Source organism: Otolemur garnettii, unplaced genomic scaffold (assembly GCF_000181295.1).
Source record: "Otolemur garnettii isolate 467f Iridium unplaced genomic scaffold, OtoGar3 scaffold00018, whole genome shotgun sequence".
Taxonomy (NCBI): Eukaryota; Metazoa; Chordata; class Mammalia; order Primates; family Galagidae; genus Otolemur; species Otolemur garnettii.
The window spans coordinates 17732149-17751872 of NW_003852413.1; the positions used below are offsets into that span (position 1 = coordinate 17732149).

At 36.7% G+C, this 19724-nt stretch overlaps 1 protein-coding gene, 1 non-coding gene and 1 pseudogene across 2 annotated transcripts in view; 1 reads left to right on the forward strand and 2 right to left on the reverse strand.

Moving 5' to 3' along the window:
* EFCAB13 (EF-hand calcium binding domain 13) overlaps positions 1-19724 on the reverse strand; it is a 119806-nt gene that overhangs the window by 81970 nt on the left and 18112 nt on the right. The window contains exons 2-4 of the mRNA XM_023511231.1: positions 16269-16343; positions 13753-13896; positions 7663-7734 (exon numbers count right to left, since the gene is read on the reverse strand). Coding sequence (XP_023366999.1) covers positions 7663-7734; positions 13753-13896; positions 16269-16343 — 291 coding nt within the window. The remainder of the gene's footprint in view (positions 1-7662; positions 7735-13752; positions 13897-16268; positions 16344-19724) is intronic.
* Positions 1283-1389, reverse strand: LOC111724075. Its single transcript, XR_002772442.1, has one exon. It is a non-coding gene; the product is annotated as a U6 spliceosomal RNA (small nuclear RNA).
* On the forward strand, positions 2830-3948 carry LOC100949110 (annotated as a pseudogene).

Consider the following 19724-nt stretch of genomic DNA (forward strand, 5'->3'; position numbering starts at 1 on the left):
GCTGAGCCATTATACCTGCCCCCTACTTTCAGCTTTTGGACCATGCCAAATGGCCTGTCCAGAATCTCTGGATGAGCTGACTGGTAAAGGAATTTCCCAGAAAAAAACCAGTCTGCAAGACTAGAATAAGTCTTTATTTCTTCAAATGCACAAACATCAACATAAAGCAACAAAAAACACAAAAAACCAAAGGGACACAATAAGCTTCTATCAGTAGCTGACCCCAAGAATAAAGATATACTCACTACCTGATAAAGAATTCAAATTACTTTGAGAAATTTCAATGAATTTCAAGAATATACATAGAAAAAAATTCAATAAAATCAGGAACACAATAACTGATCCAAACTAGAATTTTATAAAGACACTGAAATTACTTTAAAAAAAATCAAATGGAAATCTGTAACTGAAAAATATAATGAAATAAATGAAAAACACAATAACAGCATAATTAATCAAGCAGAAGAAAGAATCTGTGAATTCCAAGACAGTTTTAAAAATATATAGTCAGAGGAGAAGAAAGAATTTTAAGAGGTAGGAAAGCTTAAAGGTTAAATGGGACAGTATTAAAATAGAAAGTATTTAAGTTATAAGAGTTTGTGCAGGAGAACAGAAAGATAAAGGGGTTGAAAGCTTACTTAAAGAAATAAGAGCAGAAAACATTTCAAGTTTGGACAAATATAAAATATAAATCTCCAGCCACAGGAAGGCCAAAGGTATTCAGTAAAATTCGATTAAACCAAGACTATACCAAGATGTACAGGGTGGCCATAAAGTTCATGTGCAATTTAAAATAGTTGTCTACACACAAACTTTATGGTTACCCTATATTATAATCAAACTGTCATATATGAAGAACAAACAAGGATTCTGAAAACAGCAAAACAAAAGAAGCAAGTAACATAAGGGAGTTCAAAATAAGGCGAGCATCAAATTTCTTAGCACAGATCTTACAGGTCAGCAGAGTGAAATGATATATTCAAAGTGCTAGAAGGAAAAAAAAAACCCTGCCAAGCAATAATACTATACACCAAGAGAATCTGTCCTTCAGAAATGGAAAGAAAAAGACTTTCCCTACATAAACAAAAGCTGAAGGAGTTCATCACAATCAGACCTATCTTACAAGAAACGCCAAAAAGAGTTTTTAAAGCCAAAAGAAAAGGATGATAATTAGTAATGCAAAAATATATGGAAATATAAAACTCACTGATAAAAGTAAGTACACATCCAAAATCAGAATGGTGATGGTAGTCAGTACCTTACTTTTTTAACTTATTATCTCAAAAATATGGAACGCTTCATGAATTTGCATATCATCCTTGTGCAGGAGCCATGCTAATCTTTTCTGTATCATTCCAATTTTAGTATATGTGCTGCTGAAGCTAGCACAGTATCTCACTTTTGTATTTAGTATGAAGGTAAAAAAATAAAACTATTAAAAATAATAATAGCTACAATTACTTGTTAAGGGACACACAGCAATGTGTACATAGGTGGAGAAAAAGAAATGAAAAGAAATGGACATCCGAGAAGACAAACTCAAAATAAAGTTGGAAACTTTCAGGTAAAGATGGCAAATTGAACAGCCTTCAAAAACCCTATTAAATCTACAGGAATTTTTTAAATATCATAATCCAATAATAACAAAAAGATCATGAAAGGAAACAACTGCAATAAAATCTTGAAAACTGGAAAGCTGATGAACTTAGTAGACCTGAAAAGGCAGAGTCCTAATCCAGAATGGGGAAAGCAATCAAATTCATAACATGAAGAAGCTCCAAATGTTCATATGTAAGTGGTACCAGACACCTCTAAGAGTGGGAGTAAGGATAAAAATCAAAGAATTAGTTAAAAGTCAGTTTAAGTAGTAGTTAAATACTTAGATTTCCCCTTCAACCACTTCATGTACCCAGATACTGACCCTCTTTCACTGGAACAGAAATCTACAAATTCATCAGGGAGGGTTAAGAAAAAGGACTCTGGATTAGGGAGCACTAAACACAGTAGAGGGTAAGGTTATGAAAATTAGAAGAGTATTGTAATACTATTTCCACAGAATAATTGAAACTCTAGTTCTTGTTCTTCTATTAAACATGTGGGTCCCCATTCACTCCATAAATCAACCCTATACCCTCCGAGAGGAGTATTAGAATCTTCTCTTTGAATACTCTAATCATGTCAAAAGAAAAAAATACCTAAAAATAGTGTTATCAAGAATAACAAACATCCCAGTCAGATTCCCCTATAACAGAGTAATACTGACCTCTTACATCAGATAATTCTTTATTAAGAGGTTGTACTCTTCATTACAGGATATTTAAAAGTATCCATGGCCTCTCTATCCACTAGATATTATTAATAACACCCTCCTCAGGTTGTGATAAACAAAAGTGTTCCCAGATATTTCCAAATGTCTGGGGGTAGGGATCCCAAAATCACCTCTGGTTGAGAACTACTGCCCTACAATCAATAGTCCATAGTCAACTAGTTTCATCCTTTGTCTCAGAACTTCTGAACAGCTTTTTAGTTCACTATCTCAAATATGAGCAGACAACCAAAGATCACCAGCCATTGGATGCATGGTTCCAACATAAAAGCAAACAGAAAAAAACAACTTGGAATAAACAAAGTACAAATTTAAAATAAAATTTTAAAAACATAATCAATATGCTTGTATAACAAAAGATACTATGTCCATAATTTAAAAGGAATGTCCATAATACAAGAAGAAGATGTTACAATAAAATAACATTCAGAGAAAAAAAGTTTTTAGAAACTAAAAAGCCCAATGGAAAAGCAATATAGAAAGGTTAGAAAATAAATTAAGGAAACCTTTCAAAAAGCAGAACAAAAAGCAAGAGCTAGACAATAGTGAAGAGAGGGGCAGCAAGATGGCAGTACAACAGCAAGAGGTTGATTGTGCAACGCAGCAGCCTGGGCCGAAATCAGAGGCCGACCCCCTAGGCCACTTCATGTGTCCATTGTGCTTAGAGGTGTACAAGAAGCTGTGCAGGTGCTCTGTGGACACGTCTTTTGCTCTGCAGCCGAAGAAATCTGTCTATGGGGTCTTGCCGCAGAGCTCTGGCACCTGGTGTCTGAGCCATGGAGCTCGAGCTACATATCAAGACCACAAAGAATTCTTGTCATGGCTGCTATAAGAATTTCCTCTTATCCAAGATCTGGGCCCATGTGGCTTCCTGTTCTAAATACCAGAATTACATCATGGAAGGTGTGAAGGCCACCACTAAGGATGTGTCACTTCAGCCAAGGAATGTCGCAAATCATCATACCCTTCCTTGTCCTTACTGTCCTGAGAAGAATTTTAACCAGGGAGGACTTGTGGTTACAACATTACAAACTATCCCACAGCAAGGACACCAAATGTATGGTTTGTTTGATATGTGTCTCGATGCCCCAGGAGAAAGATGCCCCAACTACTGCAGCACCAACTTCATAGAGCATATCCAGTGATGGCACCAGTTTTCTTATGACACTTTTATGGATTATGATGTTGATGAAGAAGACAGGATGAATCAGGTGTTGCAGCATTCCATCATTGACCAGTGAGCAGAATCTGTGCCATGCATCTCATGTTCCAGAGCTTCCATTAAGTGTTAAATGTGAAACCTTTGACTCCTAACTGTACAAAAGACCTGGAAATGATCTGCGACTGTGGGACAGAGTCGCTTCTGACAGAGGTCCCCAGGTCAGAGCCATCCTTTCCTTTGAGCCCTTGCCAAAGTGGTCTTCCTGCTGTTAACCTTGTTTGTCACAAGGTCTAGTCTGTTGGTTCTTAGTTGTTTCTTGGAGCTTCTGCCTTTTCTTTTGGAAGAGAATCCAGCTTCCTCACCTCTACCCTGTTATTGTTTCCCACTCATTCTTCCCATCCAGTGTTCATCCTCGGGTCCTCCGAGCCATCCAGGACCTTTTCTGGGTCATGAAGAGCACAATGAAATAAGCTTCTCCTTTCCTTTTCCCTGTGGGCTCTGGCAATAGTGGCCCTGACCAGTGCTAAAGCTGCTGTGTGCAGAACTGCTTGCTGGTGGGCATTGGCAGCAGCTGCTGCAAGTTGGGGTTGCATTTCATAAGTCCTCAGGGCGAACTTTCTGAGTTCAGCACTATCAGATGCTGGAAGTTTTGATTAGTACTAATGAGGTATTTTCAAATGACTGGGTCAAGTTTGCCTCTCTGGGAGCCTACCTGCATTCTTGTCCTTGACACATGAAAAGGAGTCCTCAAATGAGTAAAAAGGAAGAGGAGGCTCCAGTGGATACTAGTTCTGTTATCTTCTTGGTAACTTAGATTAAACTGATCATTGTTTTTATATCACAGATGGTTTCCTTATGACACTGGTTTCAAAATGTAAATGCATATTTACAAGCTATTTGAAAATCTGCTTTCTGAATGCAGAGCACAGCTATAGGAAACCCAGTATTGTACTCTGTTGTCTCTTCCAAGACACACCACTATTCATAAGGCACATGTCATGACAAACAGTTGTTAGTAAAAACTGACTACTAGAAATTTCAGTAACAACTTTAGAAGCTAGAAGTTCAACATATTTTACACATATTTATAAATATTAAAGCTAAGAACTATAAGCCTAATCTGTAGAAACAGACCTCTGATTGGCCAAAAGGCATATGGATTTAGGTTTGTTCTTGCATGTCACATATTTAGTCTGAATATGGAAGTTTTTCTGGTCAGTGGCTGAGGTTCAGATGACAGTGGGCTTGGGCCTGTAACTGCTGCTGTGGTCTCTCCCTGTCTGCCGGTAAAGAGCTGCCAATGCTTAGTCACCAGTGAAGTTGGGGCCCATTGGGACAAAATAGTTTTCTCTGGTGTGTACTTAGGAGGACCCAAATGTTAAAGGTCAGCTTCTTCACTGTAATTTCTGTAAAGTTTACTCAGACCTCCCTGGATTGAAATCATCTCAGTAGATGTTAGGAGGGCAATTTAACATAACCCTCACTTAAAGGAATTGATGAGAGCATTATGTCCATCTCACTGGTGGTACCAAGAAACTTGTTTCTTTGTATTAAGTACACTTCATGTATTTCTAATAAGATGACTTTCCTAAAAGTGAAATTTGTTATTTTCTGGCTTTCAAAAAGTAAAATATAAATAATAATATAATTTAATATTAAATTAATTATAATTTAATAATTTATCCAAAAATAAAAAAGAACAAAAAGAGATTTAAAAAGAAATAGAGAACCAGTCCATGATTTCAAATATCTAAATAATGAGAGTTCCAGAGAGAATAGAAAAACAGAGGAAATGAAATAATCAACAATATTTTTTCAATTTCCCAGAATCAAAGGGCACTAAATCCCACATATGATTGCAAAAAAACATATTTCAAGGTACATCATCATGAGATTTCTGAACAATGGATGGAAATAAAATATTACATACACTTGCAAAGAGAAAAATCAGGTACTTCCTAAGGGTCAAGAATGAGAAGAATTTTGGATTTCAGCAACAACAATGAAAACTAGAAATCGGTGGCACCCATAGCTCAGTGGGTTGGGCACTGGCCACATACACTGAGGTTGGCAGTTTCAAACCTAGCCCAGGCCTGCTAAACAATGACAACTGCAACAATAACAGCAACAACAATAAAAAATAGCTGGGGCTCAGCAACCACAGCACAGTGGTTATGGCACCAGCCATATACACTGACACTGCTGGGTTCAAGCCCAGGCCAGGCCAACTAAACAACAATGACAACTGCAACAACAACAACAAAAAAAATAGCTGGGGGTTGTGGCATGCGCCTGTAGTCCCAGCTACTTGGGAGGCTGAGAAAGAGAATGGCTTAAGGCCAAGAGTTTAAGGTTGCTGTGAACTGTGATTCCAGGGCACTCTACCCAGGGCGACACAGTGAAACTCTGTCTTAAAAAAAAAAAAAGGAAAGATGGAAGGAAGGCAGGCACATAAGACTAGAAAATCCAAAATTCTGAGGGAAAATTATTTCTAATCTAGAATTCTATACCCAAACTGTCAATCAAACATTAGAACAGAATCTGGTACAGAAGAAGAGATGTGAAAAAAAGTCTCCAGAATGTTGATAAAAGGAGATCCCAGGATGTCAAGTATACACAAGATGTAGAGGTCAACAAAATCCACAGTAGAGAATATCAGAGTTCTCTAAAGAAAATTTCCTTAAGAAGTCAAAACTTGGGCTCAGCACCTGTGGCTCAAGTGGCTAAGGCGCCAGCCACATACACCTAAGGTGGCAGGTTTGAATCCAGCCTGGGCTGCCAAACAACAATGACGGCTGCAACCAAAAAAAAAAATAGCCGGCATTATGGCGGGCGCCTGTGGTCCCAGCTACTTGGGAGGCTGAGGCAGGAGACTCACTTCAGCCCAGGAGTTGGAGGTTGCTATGAGCTGTGATGCCACAGCACTCTACCCAGGGGGACAGCTTGAGACTCTGTCTCAACAAAAAAAAAAAAAGTCAAAACTTATAGAATATTAGGTATAGAAAACTTATAAAGAGGAATTTTAGACATTTGTCAGTGTTCAGGTTGGATCAGTAATACACTTTTAAAAACCAAACAAATAAATAAATAAAACAATTATTAAAGATGGAAAAATAAGTTACACAGAAAAAGAAAGTAACCATAAGATTCTACTATATGGCTAAGCTATTAATAGTGTTTAAATAGACATATTAATACAAATATTGAATAAAAATTAATCAAGTTACTATTAATAATTAAATATATTGTGAGGATGGATAGATATGGGAAGAGCCAGTGGGTGTGTTAGAGACACAGAAAATAAAACAGAGATAAATCCTTATTTTTCATGGTAGGAAGTTTACTATATCTACCCAAAATGTTAAAACTCAAGTAGCAACATAACCATATTATAAAGATAAATATTCAAGAAACCAGCTAAAACATTTAAAATGTTTGCCTCTGGAAAAGCTAGGGAAAGGATCAAGTAAGGGGCAGCTTTCTTTATAACAAACCTCAGAAAGCTATATAATTCTTAAAACTATGTGCATAAAGAATCTTGACCAAATGATAGTTGGACAAATGAGAGAATTATAAGGAGCAACATGATATCCAATAAGAAGAAATCAAAAAGAGTGTGCTTAATGAAGAAAAATTAAATAATGAATGATAATAAAATATTTTAAAGGTTCAATATCAAGATGTTAGAATGTCCTGCAAATTATGTGTTAAATATTATCCCTTTTTAGTGTTACTGGCATTTTTAGAGACAAGGTCTCACTACGTTGCCCAGGCTAGAGTGTAGCAGCTATCCTCCTGCCTTCATCTCCCAAGCATCTGGGACTCTAGGGACATATCATCACACTAGGCTTTCAATTTTACTTTAAAGTTGATTTTATGTTACAATGTATTTAGGGAAAGATAAAAGAAAAATTATAAGATAGTCAAATTATATAATCAATATTGATTAGGTTATATTTAGGGTATTATATTAATTTTTTATCTCCTTGATTTAGGAATTAAAGCATTCAGACAAGACTTTCAAAACCCTCTATAAAATAAATCTCATGCATTAGGAGTTAATTTAAAGACTATTTTTTCAGCATTTTTTGACTATGCTTCAACTTTATTACAATCATCTTCTTGACTATATTTTTATAAACAAAACTTGCCACAGTAACAAGAGCTCACTTACAAACATCCTCATACTGTTGCTGTAGTTCATTTAAAATAAATATAATGTCCCCAACGTCCACCATGTGGTTACCTGTAACAGAAAGAATTAACTTCAAATACTGTATTCACTTTTTGAACACAAATACAGCTGCCATTCTAATATAAAAACGACACAGAATGTGTGGAAGTAGGAACAAAGGACAAACTATTATGGGTTTTGAATATTTGGAATTGTGAATTAATAACTCACTGCACATTGAAACATAAGACTAAGACCACGGTTTTTTTATCCTTAATAAAAGACTTTCAAAACAGAAAAAATAGTCACATTTTAAGCTCCCATGCTTAATAATCAGGATAATATTTTATTTCTTTTATAAATGAGTTCAAAGAGTTTACCACAGATTTATTTAAAGTATTTATTCTTTTGTCCTCTCTAGACTGTGAGTTTCTCAAGAACAGAGGATGTGTCTTCTATTTCTGTTTCCCCAATGTATAGCAAAGTATCTACTTCCTATCACTTAAAAAATATATTTGGATGAACAAAATAAATAAGGGTATAAAGAATAGTTAAATTGTGAACAGAAAATAATCATTTACTTAGCACCTTCTCTGTACCTAGCACTCTCATCATTATATCTTCTACCATTCCTGTCTGTATCCTGGTCTGAGGCCATTTTTCTTCACAGACAATGCATGAGAAAGAATGGGTTCAGATGCAGTGACCTTGAATGTTGTCATTCTAACTGTACATAGAGGTAGAAAATACTTTGTCAAATAGTTCTTACTCCTAGTGTTTGACTTTGCTTGCCATCCAAGGTAAAAAAGAAAAACATTGACTTATCTATCTATAATAATATTGGATTTGTTCTATATTCATAAGAAATCAACTATTCAATAATATGTACAAGTGAAGACTGAGAAAAATGCAAGTTTTTAAAATTACTTCTGAATCAAAAAATAGTATAGTTTTGATTTTCTGTGATTCTCTAAATATTGGTAAGCTATGTATATATGGGTACAAGCATTTAAACTACTACAAAGCAAGTACTTGAACCAATCAAAGAAGTGCTAATTGATTATGATTATGATATTGATTATGATTCTAACATTTCCCATAATTACCCCAGGTAATTCCTGCCAGATTGATTCCATGTCCCACGTTCTTAATGACAGCTTAAGTTCTAAAATAACTCAAGGCTTCAGTCCTCAAATTCTTCAATTTGAGCACTAAAAAGTATTCTATTGGATCATGTATATGTTAATCCAGTGGAGAAGGCTATATTGTTTTCATCTGTTTTTCATTTATAAAACTCCCTTCTCTAGACAGAGAATGGGATAGTTAATCATTTCCACAGATTCACTAGATCTTGCTCAAATTTTGTTCATTGTTTCTATGCAGTAACAGATAACCTATCATGAAATTTACAAACAAATACTATCTATTCAAATTGTCCCCGGTGGCCAGAGAAGCATTTCAGAATCTGAAATGACTGTTTTGGCCCCTATCTGGCTTACCAAACCTTAAGTAATGATTCCTGTTTAAGACTAAGGCAATCGGCTCAGTGCCTGTAGCTCAAGCGGCTAAGGCACCAGCCACATACACCAAAGCTTGCAGGTTTGAATCCAGCCTGGGCCTGCCAAAAAACAATGACAACTACAACCAAAAAATAGCTGGGCATTATGGCAGGTGCCTGTAGTCCCAGCTATTTGGGAGGCCTGAGGCAAGAGAATCGCTTAAGCCCAGGAGTTGGTGGTTGCTGTGAGCTGTGATGCCACAGCACTCTACCAGGGTGGAAGCTTGAGGCTCTGTCTCAAAAAAAAAAAAAGACTAGGTGGCACCTGTGGCTCAAAGGAGTAGGGCACCTACCAGAGGTGGTAGGTTCAAACCCAGCCCTGGCCAAAAACTGCAAAAAAAAAAAAGAATGACTAAGGCAACCAATATGGTCATAGGTCCCATTTATTTCAAAAGTGAAGTTTAAAATAGACTCCCACTATAATGTGATTCTAGATGAAATTCATCTTGGGAAATATAACTGCTTAGTGTGAGGGGAAAAACAATCCTAATCATTAAGGTCATATACAAGGCAACATTACTGTAAAGGTGTCAAGTAACCATTAACAGCACATTTCTGTAGCCTTCGGATAACCCCCAGTATCAAAAACCTCTTTTAGCAAACCTTTCACCTAGTTCAAGCTCTAGGAGAGAGGGAAAAAAAAAAATGGCTATACCAGTCAATACTTTAGTTCAGAAACCAAAATACATTGCAGTTTAAGAACTAACTGCCATCAACTGATTTTCCCTATGGTAACTGACTTTGCCATATCTTAATGAAGTAAATCTTTGTTGGACTTTCTTAAAAATTCCAGTGGCATAATTTCTTCCTCTTCATTAAGTACATTTGTAAGACCATACTCTCTACCTATCATCATTACTCCAACAATAGACCAAACACAAAAACAAGATGCTAGAATAGTACCTGCATTACTATTCCTTCTTTTAGCAGGATAACTGAGTTATAGTATTCCTTATTTCAAAATTCTGCTACAGAAAAATTAACATCTCCTACCCAGGTGATCTAAATTTTTGGGGATCCTGTGATCATTCTTCCCCTTAATATTTAAGTAAAATAGCTCAGACCCCAGACCATACACTAATAGAAATGGATATATTGTCCAAAATTTTAGAAGTCCTGAGTAATTTGTAGTCTTATGGTTGATTTTTGTTTTTGCTCTGGTATGCAGCCCTTAACTTTATTTTTTGCAAGCTTATATAGTCTTAACAACACTAAGTTCTGCACATACACATTCTAAAAATAAAAGTAATTGGCAGCCACTGGTTTATGTGATAAGAGTACAAAGAAACCATACAGAGTAACCACAAAAACTTACTCAGCCATCTGTCTGAGAAAACAGGTGCAACATGTAACTGAAATGTGCATTAACTTATCTTGTTTTCCACTCCCAAAGTCCCTTCCAGGAAATTCCAGAGACAGCCAGACTCTGCTTGCAGAGTCTGCCTCCTGTATGACTAGCCCGCTAATCATTTTGGAAGGTTTTAAAGGAACATCCCTTCATATGGACTCTGAGAAAGCTTCTTCAAACATAAGTCAATGGCACTCAAAGTTACCTTGAGGTTACAATGAGTAAGGGGTCAGAATTATTCATTCATTCAACAAAAATTTGTTGAGTGGTTAATATGTCCTATGAGCACTATACTAGGCACTGATGATACAATATTAAGTAAAAGCAGACATGACATCTGTTCACCTACTTCTTAGTCTTACTAGATGTTAACCAAACAATTAGGAATACAAATTGCAATTGTGGGTTTGGCACCTGTGGCTCAGCAGCTAGAGCGCCAGCGCATATGCAGGAGCTGGAGGATTAGAATCCAACCAGGGCCTGCCAAAGAACAATGACTACAACCAAAAAAAAATAGCCGGGCATTGTGGAGGGCACCTGTAGTCTCAGCTAGTTGGGAGGCTAAGGCAAGAGAATCACTTAAGTCCAAAAGTTTGAGGTTGCTGTGGGTGCCTGTAGTCCCAGCCGGTTGGGAGGTTAAGGCAAAAGAATCACTTAAGTCCAAGAGTTTGAGGTTGCTGTGAGCTGTGACACCACAGCACACTACCCACCCTACTCCATCTCAAAAACAAAACAAGACAAATTGCAATTGTGATTAGTGTTATGAGAGAGTATAGCATGAGAATTTGACATACTCAGAGAGGTTGCAGAAAACATCCCTAAAGAATAGTTGATGGACCAGTGCCTGTGGTTCAGTGAGTAGAGTGCTGGCCCATATACCAAGGGTGGCAGGTTCAAACATGGCCCCAGTCAAACTGCAACAAAAAAATAGCCAGTTGTTGTGTTGTGGCAGGCACCTGTGGTCCCAGCTACTCGGGAGGCTGAGGCAAGAGAATTGCCTAAGCCCAAGAGTTGGAGGTTGCTATAAGCTATGACACCATAGCACTAAAGGGCAACAAAGTGAGACTCTGTCTCTTAAAAAAAAAAAAAAAAAAAAAAGAATAGATAGTTGAATTTAGATCTAAAGTATAAGTAGGCACTAACTAGGAAAAGAGGAATGTTCGTGAAAGAGAAAAGAATATATGCAATGGTTATTTGACAGAAGGGGCATAGCAGATAGTTGAAATTCTCAAAAGGCACAAAGAGCAAGGGAAAATGTAGTCTGAAATAAAGCTGATGATTTGGGCAAAGACCAGAATATGCAAGGCAGTGTATACCACATTAAAGGGTTCTTTATCTCAAAAGTTACTATTAGATTCTATGTAAAGAGGGTAACTTGATCAGATCAGTGTTTTGCAAAGATCATTCTGGCTACAATGTAAAGGAAGAAAGGATATGGGCAGACTTGCACGGATGAACAGCAATAGTCCTGAGGAAGGGTTATGTTAATTTGAGCTAAGATAGGGAGATAGAGATAGAAAGATTTAAGACATATCTAGGAGGACTTCATAACAACTGCATGAAGAAGCGAGAGAAAAAGAGTTGTCAAGCATGACTCGGGTTTCTGCCTCACCTTTCTTTAACCTTTTCTAGGTGGCAAACATTGTAATAAATGTTTATATTTAATTCCTATAACAATTCTATAAAATTGAATAGAATGAAATTGAATTTGTCTAATCTACCTTCCCTCCAAAAAAGTAGGAGACCTGGAGACCTAGACTACAATTCTGTACACCAGAAAACAAGGTATTGCAGTAATTTCATATTTCTGTTGCTTCTGGAGGGACTTGCCCTTAAAGGTCATTTAATAGTATGGCTTGAGATTTGTCTTTAAAACTCCCTTTTACAGACATTTTCATACCCCAGTAGACCCCTCCATTTATATCTACCACTCCAGAGCCCACCACAAATGGCTTCCTAACAGAACTCCAAGGAGCCTGGTTCTACTATATTTCTACAACTAATAAGCTACTATAAAGCCACCACTAACAAATGACAAAATCAAATGACCAAATCCTGCTGAAAAGGATGCCATGTCTGATTATCTTTCTGCCATAGTTACACATACCACTTCCTTAGTTTAAACTATTTCTTTCACCCTTCACCACCACCATCAATTAATTAATACCTAGTGACTCTTAAAGATTTAGCTCAGGTATCAACTCCCTCTGTTAACCTTTCTCAGGTGCTTCCAGAATGTATTAACAGTCTTTGTACACCCTACTGTAATACTTGATAGAGCATTATAATTTTCAATTTACTTGACTCTTTCCACATTGGAAGGTTGAGTCCCCTTAAAAAAAGAAGTGTGTTTTATTTGTAGTTGTATCAGCTAACAAAGTTCTAGGCAAAGTAGATAATGACTGTCTGACTACTGAATGAATGCATCAATTAATCAATCATTAATCCTTCATTATGGAACTTCACCTGGTCACATGTAAACATGTAATACAAAACACTTGGTAAAAATATTTATTATGCAGAAAGCAACCAAAAAGCAAATTTTTAAATCAAAAATATGTAATGAAATTGAGATTCAAGAAATTTATGGCTTTTAATTTGTGGATCCACTGCCCCCAAAACTACCAGAAACTCTCTCTCCACAAAGATAAGAAATGACTATTAGAAAAGAGCAATAAGGCTAAAAATTTTTTAAAATTCATGGCTCAGTGGGTAGGGCGCTGGCCCCATATACTGAGGGTGGCAGGTTCGAACCTGGCCCTGGCCAAACTGCAACAAAAACATAGCCAGGTGTTGTGGCGAGTGCCTGTAGTCCCAGCTACTCAGAAGGCTGAGGCAAGAGAATCACCTAAGCCCAGGAGTTGAAGGTTGCTGTGAGCTGTGATGTTATAGCACTCTACTGAGGGTGATAAAGTAAGACTCTGTCTCAAAAAAAATTTTTTTTCATTCATTATTACACTTTCAGCAAACATACCAAAATATAACAATTTTAGAAATTTTTCATTTAATTTTTTTAGAGTGTCTCTTAATATAGATGCCAATAAGCAGCATCAATGGAAAAGGTAAAATTCAAGCAGGAAAAGAAGGAAAAGCAAAGGATAAATCACTAAACTGATGTCTAGGAAAAATATATATATACATAAGTACACACATTAAGATATATATATCAATTCATGTAACTTACTATCAATATACGTATGTTTCATCACTTCCTTTAAAGTTTCAGGGCTTATTAAGATATCCATGCTATTCAAAACAGCAACTATTTCATCAGTTGCAATTCGACCACTTTTTATCCTACAGAAAATCTTCAAGGCATCCTGGAATGCTTTAAAAGACAATAAGCAAACAAATTATTGTACCATGAGAATCAACAACTTTTCTTGGAGAAAGAGCTGATTTATTGTTAATAACCCACTAAGGGAAAATAATACTTTATAAAAATGGGGTTTTCTAGATATTTGTCTACAAATAGATGTTTGCTCAATTCTAACAACCACTGTTCCAGCATAAAATCTAATTTTTGTCATTATTACTATTACATGTATTATATTAATAATAATAATAGGTGGTTATATTAAAAACTGATAATGTGCCAGGCACTGTACTAAAAGCTATGGGTTATCTCATTCAAATATCACAATATACCCATAAAATGGAAATTATTATCACTAGTTTAAAGAAAAAAATTAAGTCTTAGTCCCATTCAACCACCTAGACAGTAAGTGGAAAAGCAAGAATTCTAATCTAGCAATCTTAATCTATAATGCTCACTCTTAATCATTACATATTTACTTCTTAGATAAAATTTTTAACTAAAATAATTTATTCTTGGCTCAGTACCTATAGCACAGTGGTTAAGGCACCAGCCACATACACGGGGGCTGGTGGGTTCAAACCCAGCCACGGCCTGCTAAAACAACAATGACAACAATAACAAAAAAGTAGCCAGGCATTGTGGCAGGTGCCTGTAGTCCCAGTTACTTGGGAAGCTGAAGCAAGAGAATCACTTAACCTCAAGAGTTTGAGGTTGCTCTGACCTGTGACGCCACAGTACTCTACAGAGGGCAACATAGTGAGACTGCCTCAAAAAATAAATAAAATAAAATAATTTATTCTTATAGTGATGTAATCTATAAAAGTAAGACAGCTTAATACAAAATTTTATTAGTTGCTTTAAAATAAAATTTAGAAAAGATAGTATAAAAGAAAATAGAAATGGGGCTTGGCGCCCATAGCACAGTGGTTATGGTGCCAGCCACAGACACTAAGGGTGGCGGGTTCAAACCTGGCCCAGGCCAGTTAAGCAACAGCTAAACAACTGCAACCAAAAAATAGCCAGGCATTGTGGCAGGAGCCTGTAGTCCCAGCTACTTGGAAGGCTGAGGCAAGAGAATCACTTAACCCCAAGAGTTTGCAGTTGCTGTGAGCTGTTATGCCACAGCCCTCTACAGAGGGTGACATAATAAGACTCTGTCTCAAAAAAAAAAAAGAAAGAAAATGAAAATGGTAGCAATCCAAAATTTCTTGCATTAAATAGTTCACATCTTTATTACACTACAAAAACTTTGGCAGTGGTTTAACTACTATGATAAGGTTTTTTCATTTCTCCATAGAAAGTTCATATTCTTATGCTAATAGTCCTTACATCAAAAATGAATGAGAAGAAAATATTTAGATTAATGAAGAGAATTTTCCACAAAAAAAGTCTTCCTTAAAACTTAGATTGAAAACTGTGTTCAACTTCTAAATTTAAATTCTCCCTGACCACTACACATCTCTTAATTTACTTTGATAAGAAAGCACAATTCCCACAATCAATTCCAGAGAATAAATCAATTTATAATCAGATATATTTTCTTAGAATTCAGGATATAATAAACATAATGATCCACAAGGTCCTAGAGAAGCATAATTAGGGAGGGAAAACTAGGCATGATTTACTCATTCAACTAGTTGTTACTGATCAAGTGAGCAAAAATGTCTGAGGAAGGACCTTCAAAAATCTCATCCTCCATAAAAGCAATGAGAACACTCACAAAAATTATCAGAATCAACTTTTTAAAAAATTCTAAAAATCAACCAAAGCTTGCAACAATCCAAATAATGTTTCTTCAGGAAAAATGGCTGAATCTTAATGAAAACAATGAGTTCTATGGCATTTTAATTTGCCATATTCCCATCTCCCCATCCCCAGGTTCCCAGGAGACTTAAAAACAATGATGAAAATGTCCATATGTGTGTACTATTAAGAAAGGCCTCTAAGCACAATTCAAAGTTCAGAAAACATAAAGGAAAAATAAGAAATTTTATAATAAAATGTATCATTTCATTCTGAAAAACAAGGACACCATTTCAAAATTAAAAGAGCAATAATAGACTGGAAGAAAATATTTGTAACATAATGTAAAAAAGGATTAATATCCAGAATATGAAAACCCCCACAAATTAGCAAGAAAAAAAACCCAATTTTTAAAATGGACAGTAGATATAAAAAGGCAATTCCCAGAAAAAAATATATGTTAATAAATTTGTTAAGAAACAACAAATTTGATAATTGAAAAACATAAATACATTAAATAACAAGACATTTCTTGCAAAACAAGATAACAAAATTCCATTTCTCTTCATGTAAAAGATATTTATATTTTCCTTTTTATTAATATTTTCTGGGTAGAGGGGTTGAAGAAGTCTTTTTACCTGGATCCTGAGAGACCAAATAAGACACATCATTCACAGCCTTAAGGAAACTTGAAAAATCCAGTATTCCATTAACTATAAAAATGGTTTACAAACAGAAAAAGAAAAACTCAGTCAGCAACTCACTAAGGAAATAAGATTAAAACGCAAACTAAAGATGTAAACAAAACTGATAACATTAGGGTATTGTTGTCTATACCCAGAGTATTCAACATTATATATAGAATGTAAAGGCTTGGCACCTGTGGCTCAAGTGGCTAAGGCGCCAGCCACATACACCTAAGGTGGCGAGTTCTAATCTAGCCCAGGCCCACCAAAAACAACAATGACGGCTGCAACCAAAAGATAGCTGGGCATTGTGGTGGGCACCTGTGGTCCCAGCTACTTGGGAGGCTGAGGCAGGAGACTCGCTTGAGCCCGGGAGTTGGAGGTTGCTGTGAGCTGTGATGCCACAGCACTCTACCCAGGGGATAGCTCGAGGCTCTGTCTCAAAAAAAAAAAAAAAAAGGAATGCAAAAAGAAAATTTACCAGAAAAAAATTTACATATTGTAATTATGTAGTAAATAGTGTTCCAATAGTGATAAGTAGGGAATAGGATTACAAATACTACAGTGCTCTTTGTAGAAGACTGTAATTGTTTTATAGTATGTATAACTTTAATACATATATTCATAGCAAGTGTGGCCATTGAAGACTCTAATTTTTGAGGTACAAAAACAATATTTGCAATATGCCAATTTGACCTGCAAAGTGCTCACACACAATGGTTTTACTTTTACAACATAGAACTTATTTTACTGTGTTCTAGAAAAGTCCTCAGTACCAGGGGTTATAATCTATACCTTTGGGGGGAGGTTATAGATTCAGTTGAGATTCAAATGAAAGATTTGCCTCACACCATTTCATCACTCTCTCTCTCACACACACACACACAATGCATTAAAACAAATGCACAAAATACTGCACAATATTAAACCAATTCTTAGCAGGAAAATCATCTCATTTTTCATATAAAAAGTAATGACTATTTCATGAAAGAAAAAAGAAAGGAAATTAAACTGTACAAATGAAAATTTCATATGAAATTTTTGTTGTTTGGCTTGAATGAGAAGTTTGAATTATAGAGTGGTTTTTGCATAACAATGCACAGGTGATTTCTGATAGCAACTAGAGCTAAAAACCCTTACTCAAAAAAAAGTGTGCCAAAGCACAGAATTGGGGTTCCTAAATCACATTTTTTAGACAAACAGATCTATGTCAAGTAACATCACAATTTTTCAAGATTCTTTGAGTTAAATAACTATTACTTAATTTCTTTCTTTCTGTCATTAAGTAAATGAGAACAACCTTAGGTTTGCATCAGTGATGCTATCTATGTGAGGAAGAAAAAAATTACAAATTCGTATTTCAACTTAATGTCATCTGAGCAGAAATAACCTATAAAAGAACACTTCAGTGCTTCTGATTGTCTGCAGAGAAAATGACAAAGCTTGGTGTTCTCATTTGTCAAGTTGTCTGCCTCCAAAATTCTTCAGTATAACCACTTAAGAGTAGGCTCTCCTTTTCATCAAAAATAATAAATTATCTAAGTCAGGCCCAGTGACTCAACACCTATAATACTAGGACTCTGGAAGGCCAAGGGAGGTGGACTCCTTAAGCTCAGGAATTCTCTCTGCCTGAACCAGAGGGAGACCCTCTCTCTACTAAAAATAGGAAAAAACTAGCCAGACACTACAGCATGTGCCTGTAGTCCCAGCTACTCAGGAGGCTGCAGCTAAGGCAAAAGAATCACTCTTAAGCCCAAGAGTATGAGGGTGCTTGAGCTATGATGCCAGAGCATTCTACTGAGGGTGACAAAGTGAAACTCTGCCTCAAAAAAAAAAAAAAAGAAAGAAAGAAAGAAAGAAAAAAGAAAAGAAGAGAAAAAAAAAACGAGTAAATTCTCTTCCTAAATTTTAATCAACTACTTTGACTTGTTCTCTGGCATCCTTGTGACCTTGAGTTAGACTAGATCTTTTAGATAGGACATCAAAAGCACAATCCATAAAAGAAAAAACTGTTGACTGGACTTGATTAAAAATATTCACTTCTGAGAAAAGGTGACCTGTTTGTGCCTAGAAATAGAATCTGTGATAAGACTCATTTCTGAGCTCGCACAGGCCTCCAAGACACAGGGCCTCTGTCCAGCCCTGAGCAGAAGAGCCCTGTATCATTGGGATTGTTTTCTCTCTGTTACTTTGGTAGAGTGGTGTGGTGTCTTCACAGCTCACTGCCACCTCAAACTCCTGGGAGTCAGCTATCCTCTTGCCTTAGCCTCAAGACTGAACACAGACAACAGCTTCCTTGCAACTGGGCATGGTGAGACTGAGAAGAGAAGACTACACATCTCTGGCTGGTGGGATCTGCCCAGAAACATCCCTTTGGGGACACAGGAGTCAGCGAGAGACTTCTGTACCCCATGAGGAGGACAAAAGCAGTGGAGAATTGGACTCATCAAAACCCTAGTCCAGAGACACAGTAACTTAAAGAGAAAGAGGACATGAAAGGAAAATTAAGGCAAGGAAACAGATAAAAGAAAACACTCATGGTCTCAGTGCCTGTGGCTCAAGTGTCTAAGGCGCCAGCCACATACACCTAAGGTGGCGGGTTCGAATCCAGCCTGGGCCCACCAAACAACAATGACAGCTGCAACCAAAAAAAGGGGGCATTGTGGCGTATAGGCGAAAAGCCTATATGCCTTTGGCCAAAAAAGCCGTTTGAGAGAGAGCAGTGAAAAGACTTTGTGTAAGCATACTTGTAAGAAACTGAGGCAGAATCCCATGTGGCCAGGTTGGTTGTGAGTCTAACATGACCAAGGCTTTCTGGAATAGCATTTCCAGACTGTGGTAAGGAATTAAGGCTGACTTTATAAGGCCAACGAAAAAGCCCTTTGGAAAACTGACCAGATAACCATCAGTAACCTTTCCTGATCTGTGGTAAGTGATGAAGGTCACTTGCTGATGGGTTTGGGAATGAAAATGTGCTAGGGAACCTCAAAAGAAGAGGAATTTACCCAATGCACACAGGTATCTAATGGCACAGATGAAACTTGGGCTCATGAAAGGCTCTTGAGAAGTCCAGCCTGAGAATTCCTTATAAAGGGTCCAGCAAAAACCCCGACTTAAGGCCCACATGGAAGCAGAGGTTTGCATGCAAATTCCTGTATGCCCAAGAAGTTTCTCTATGCTTTGCTTAAAGATTGGAAGTAACAGCCTCCAAATGGCAAGGTCAGCAAGGGCAGGTATTCAAATCTACCTTGTTCCTCCCTAGCCTCAGACATCATCTGATAAGAACAAAGAATTAATGGCTAACAACATGTTCTCCGTTAAGATTAGGTTATGTTGGCTCTGCACCTATAGCTCAACCGGCTAAGGCGCTAGCCACGTACACCTAAGGTGGCGGGTTCGAATCCCCAG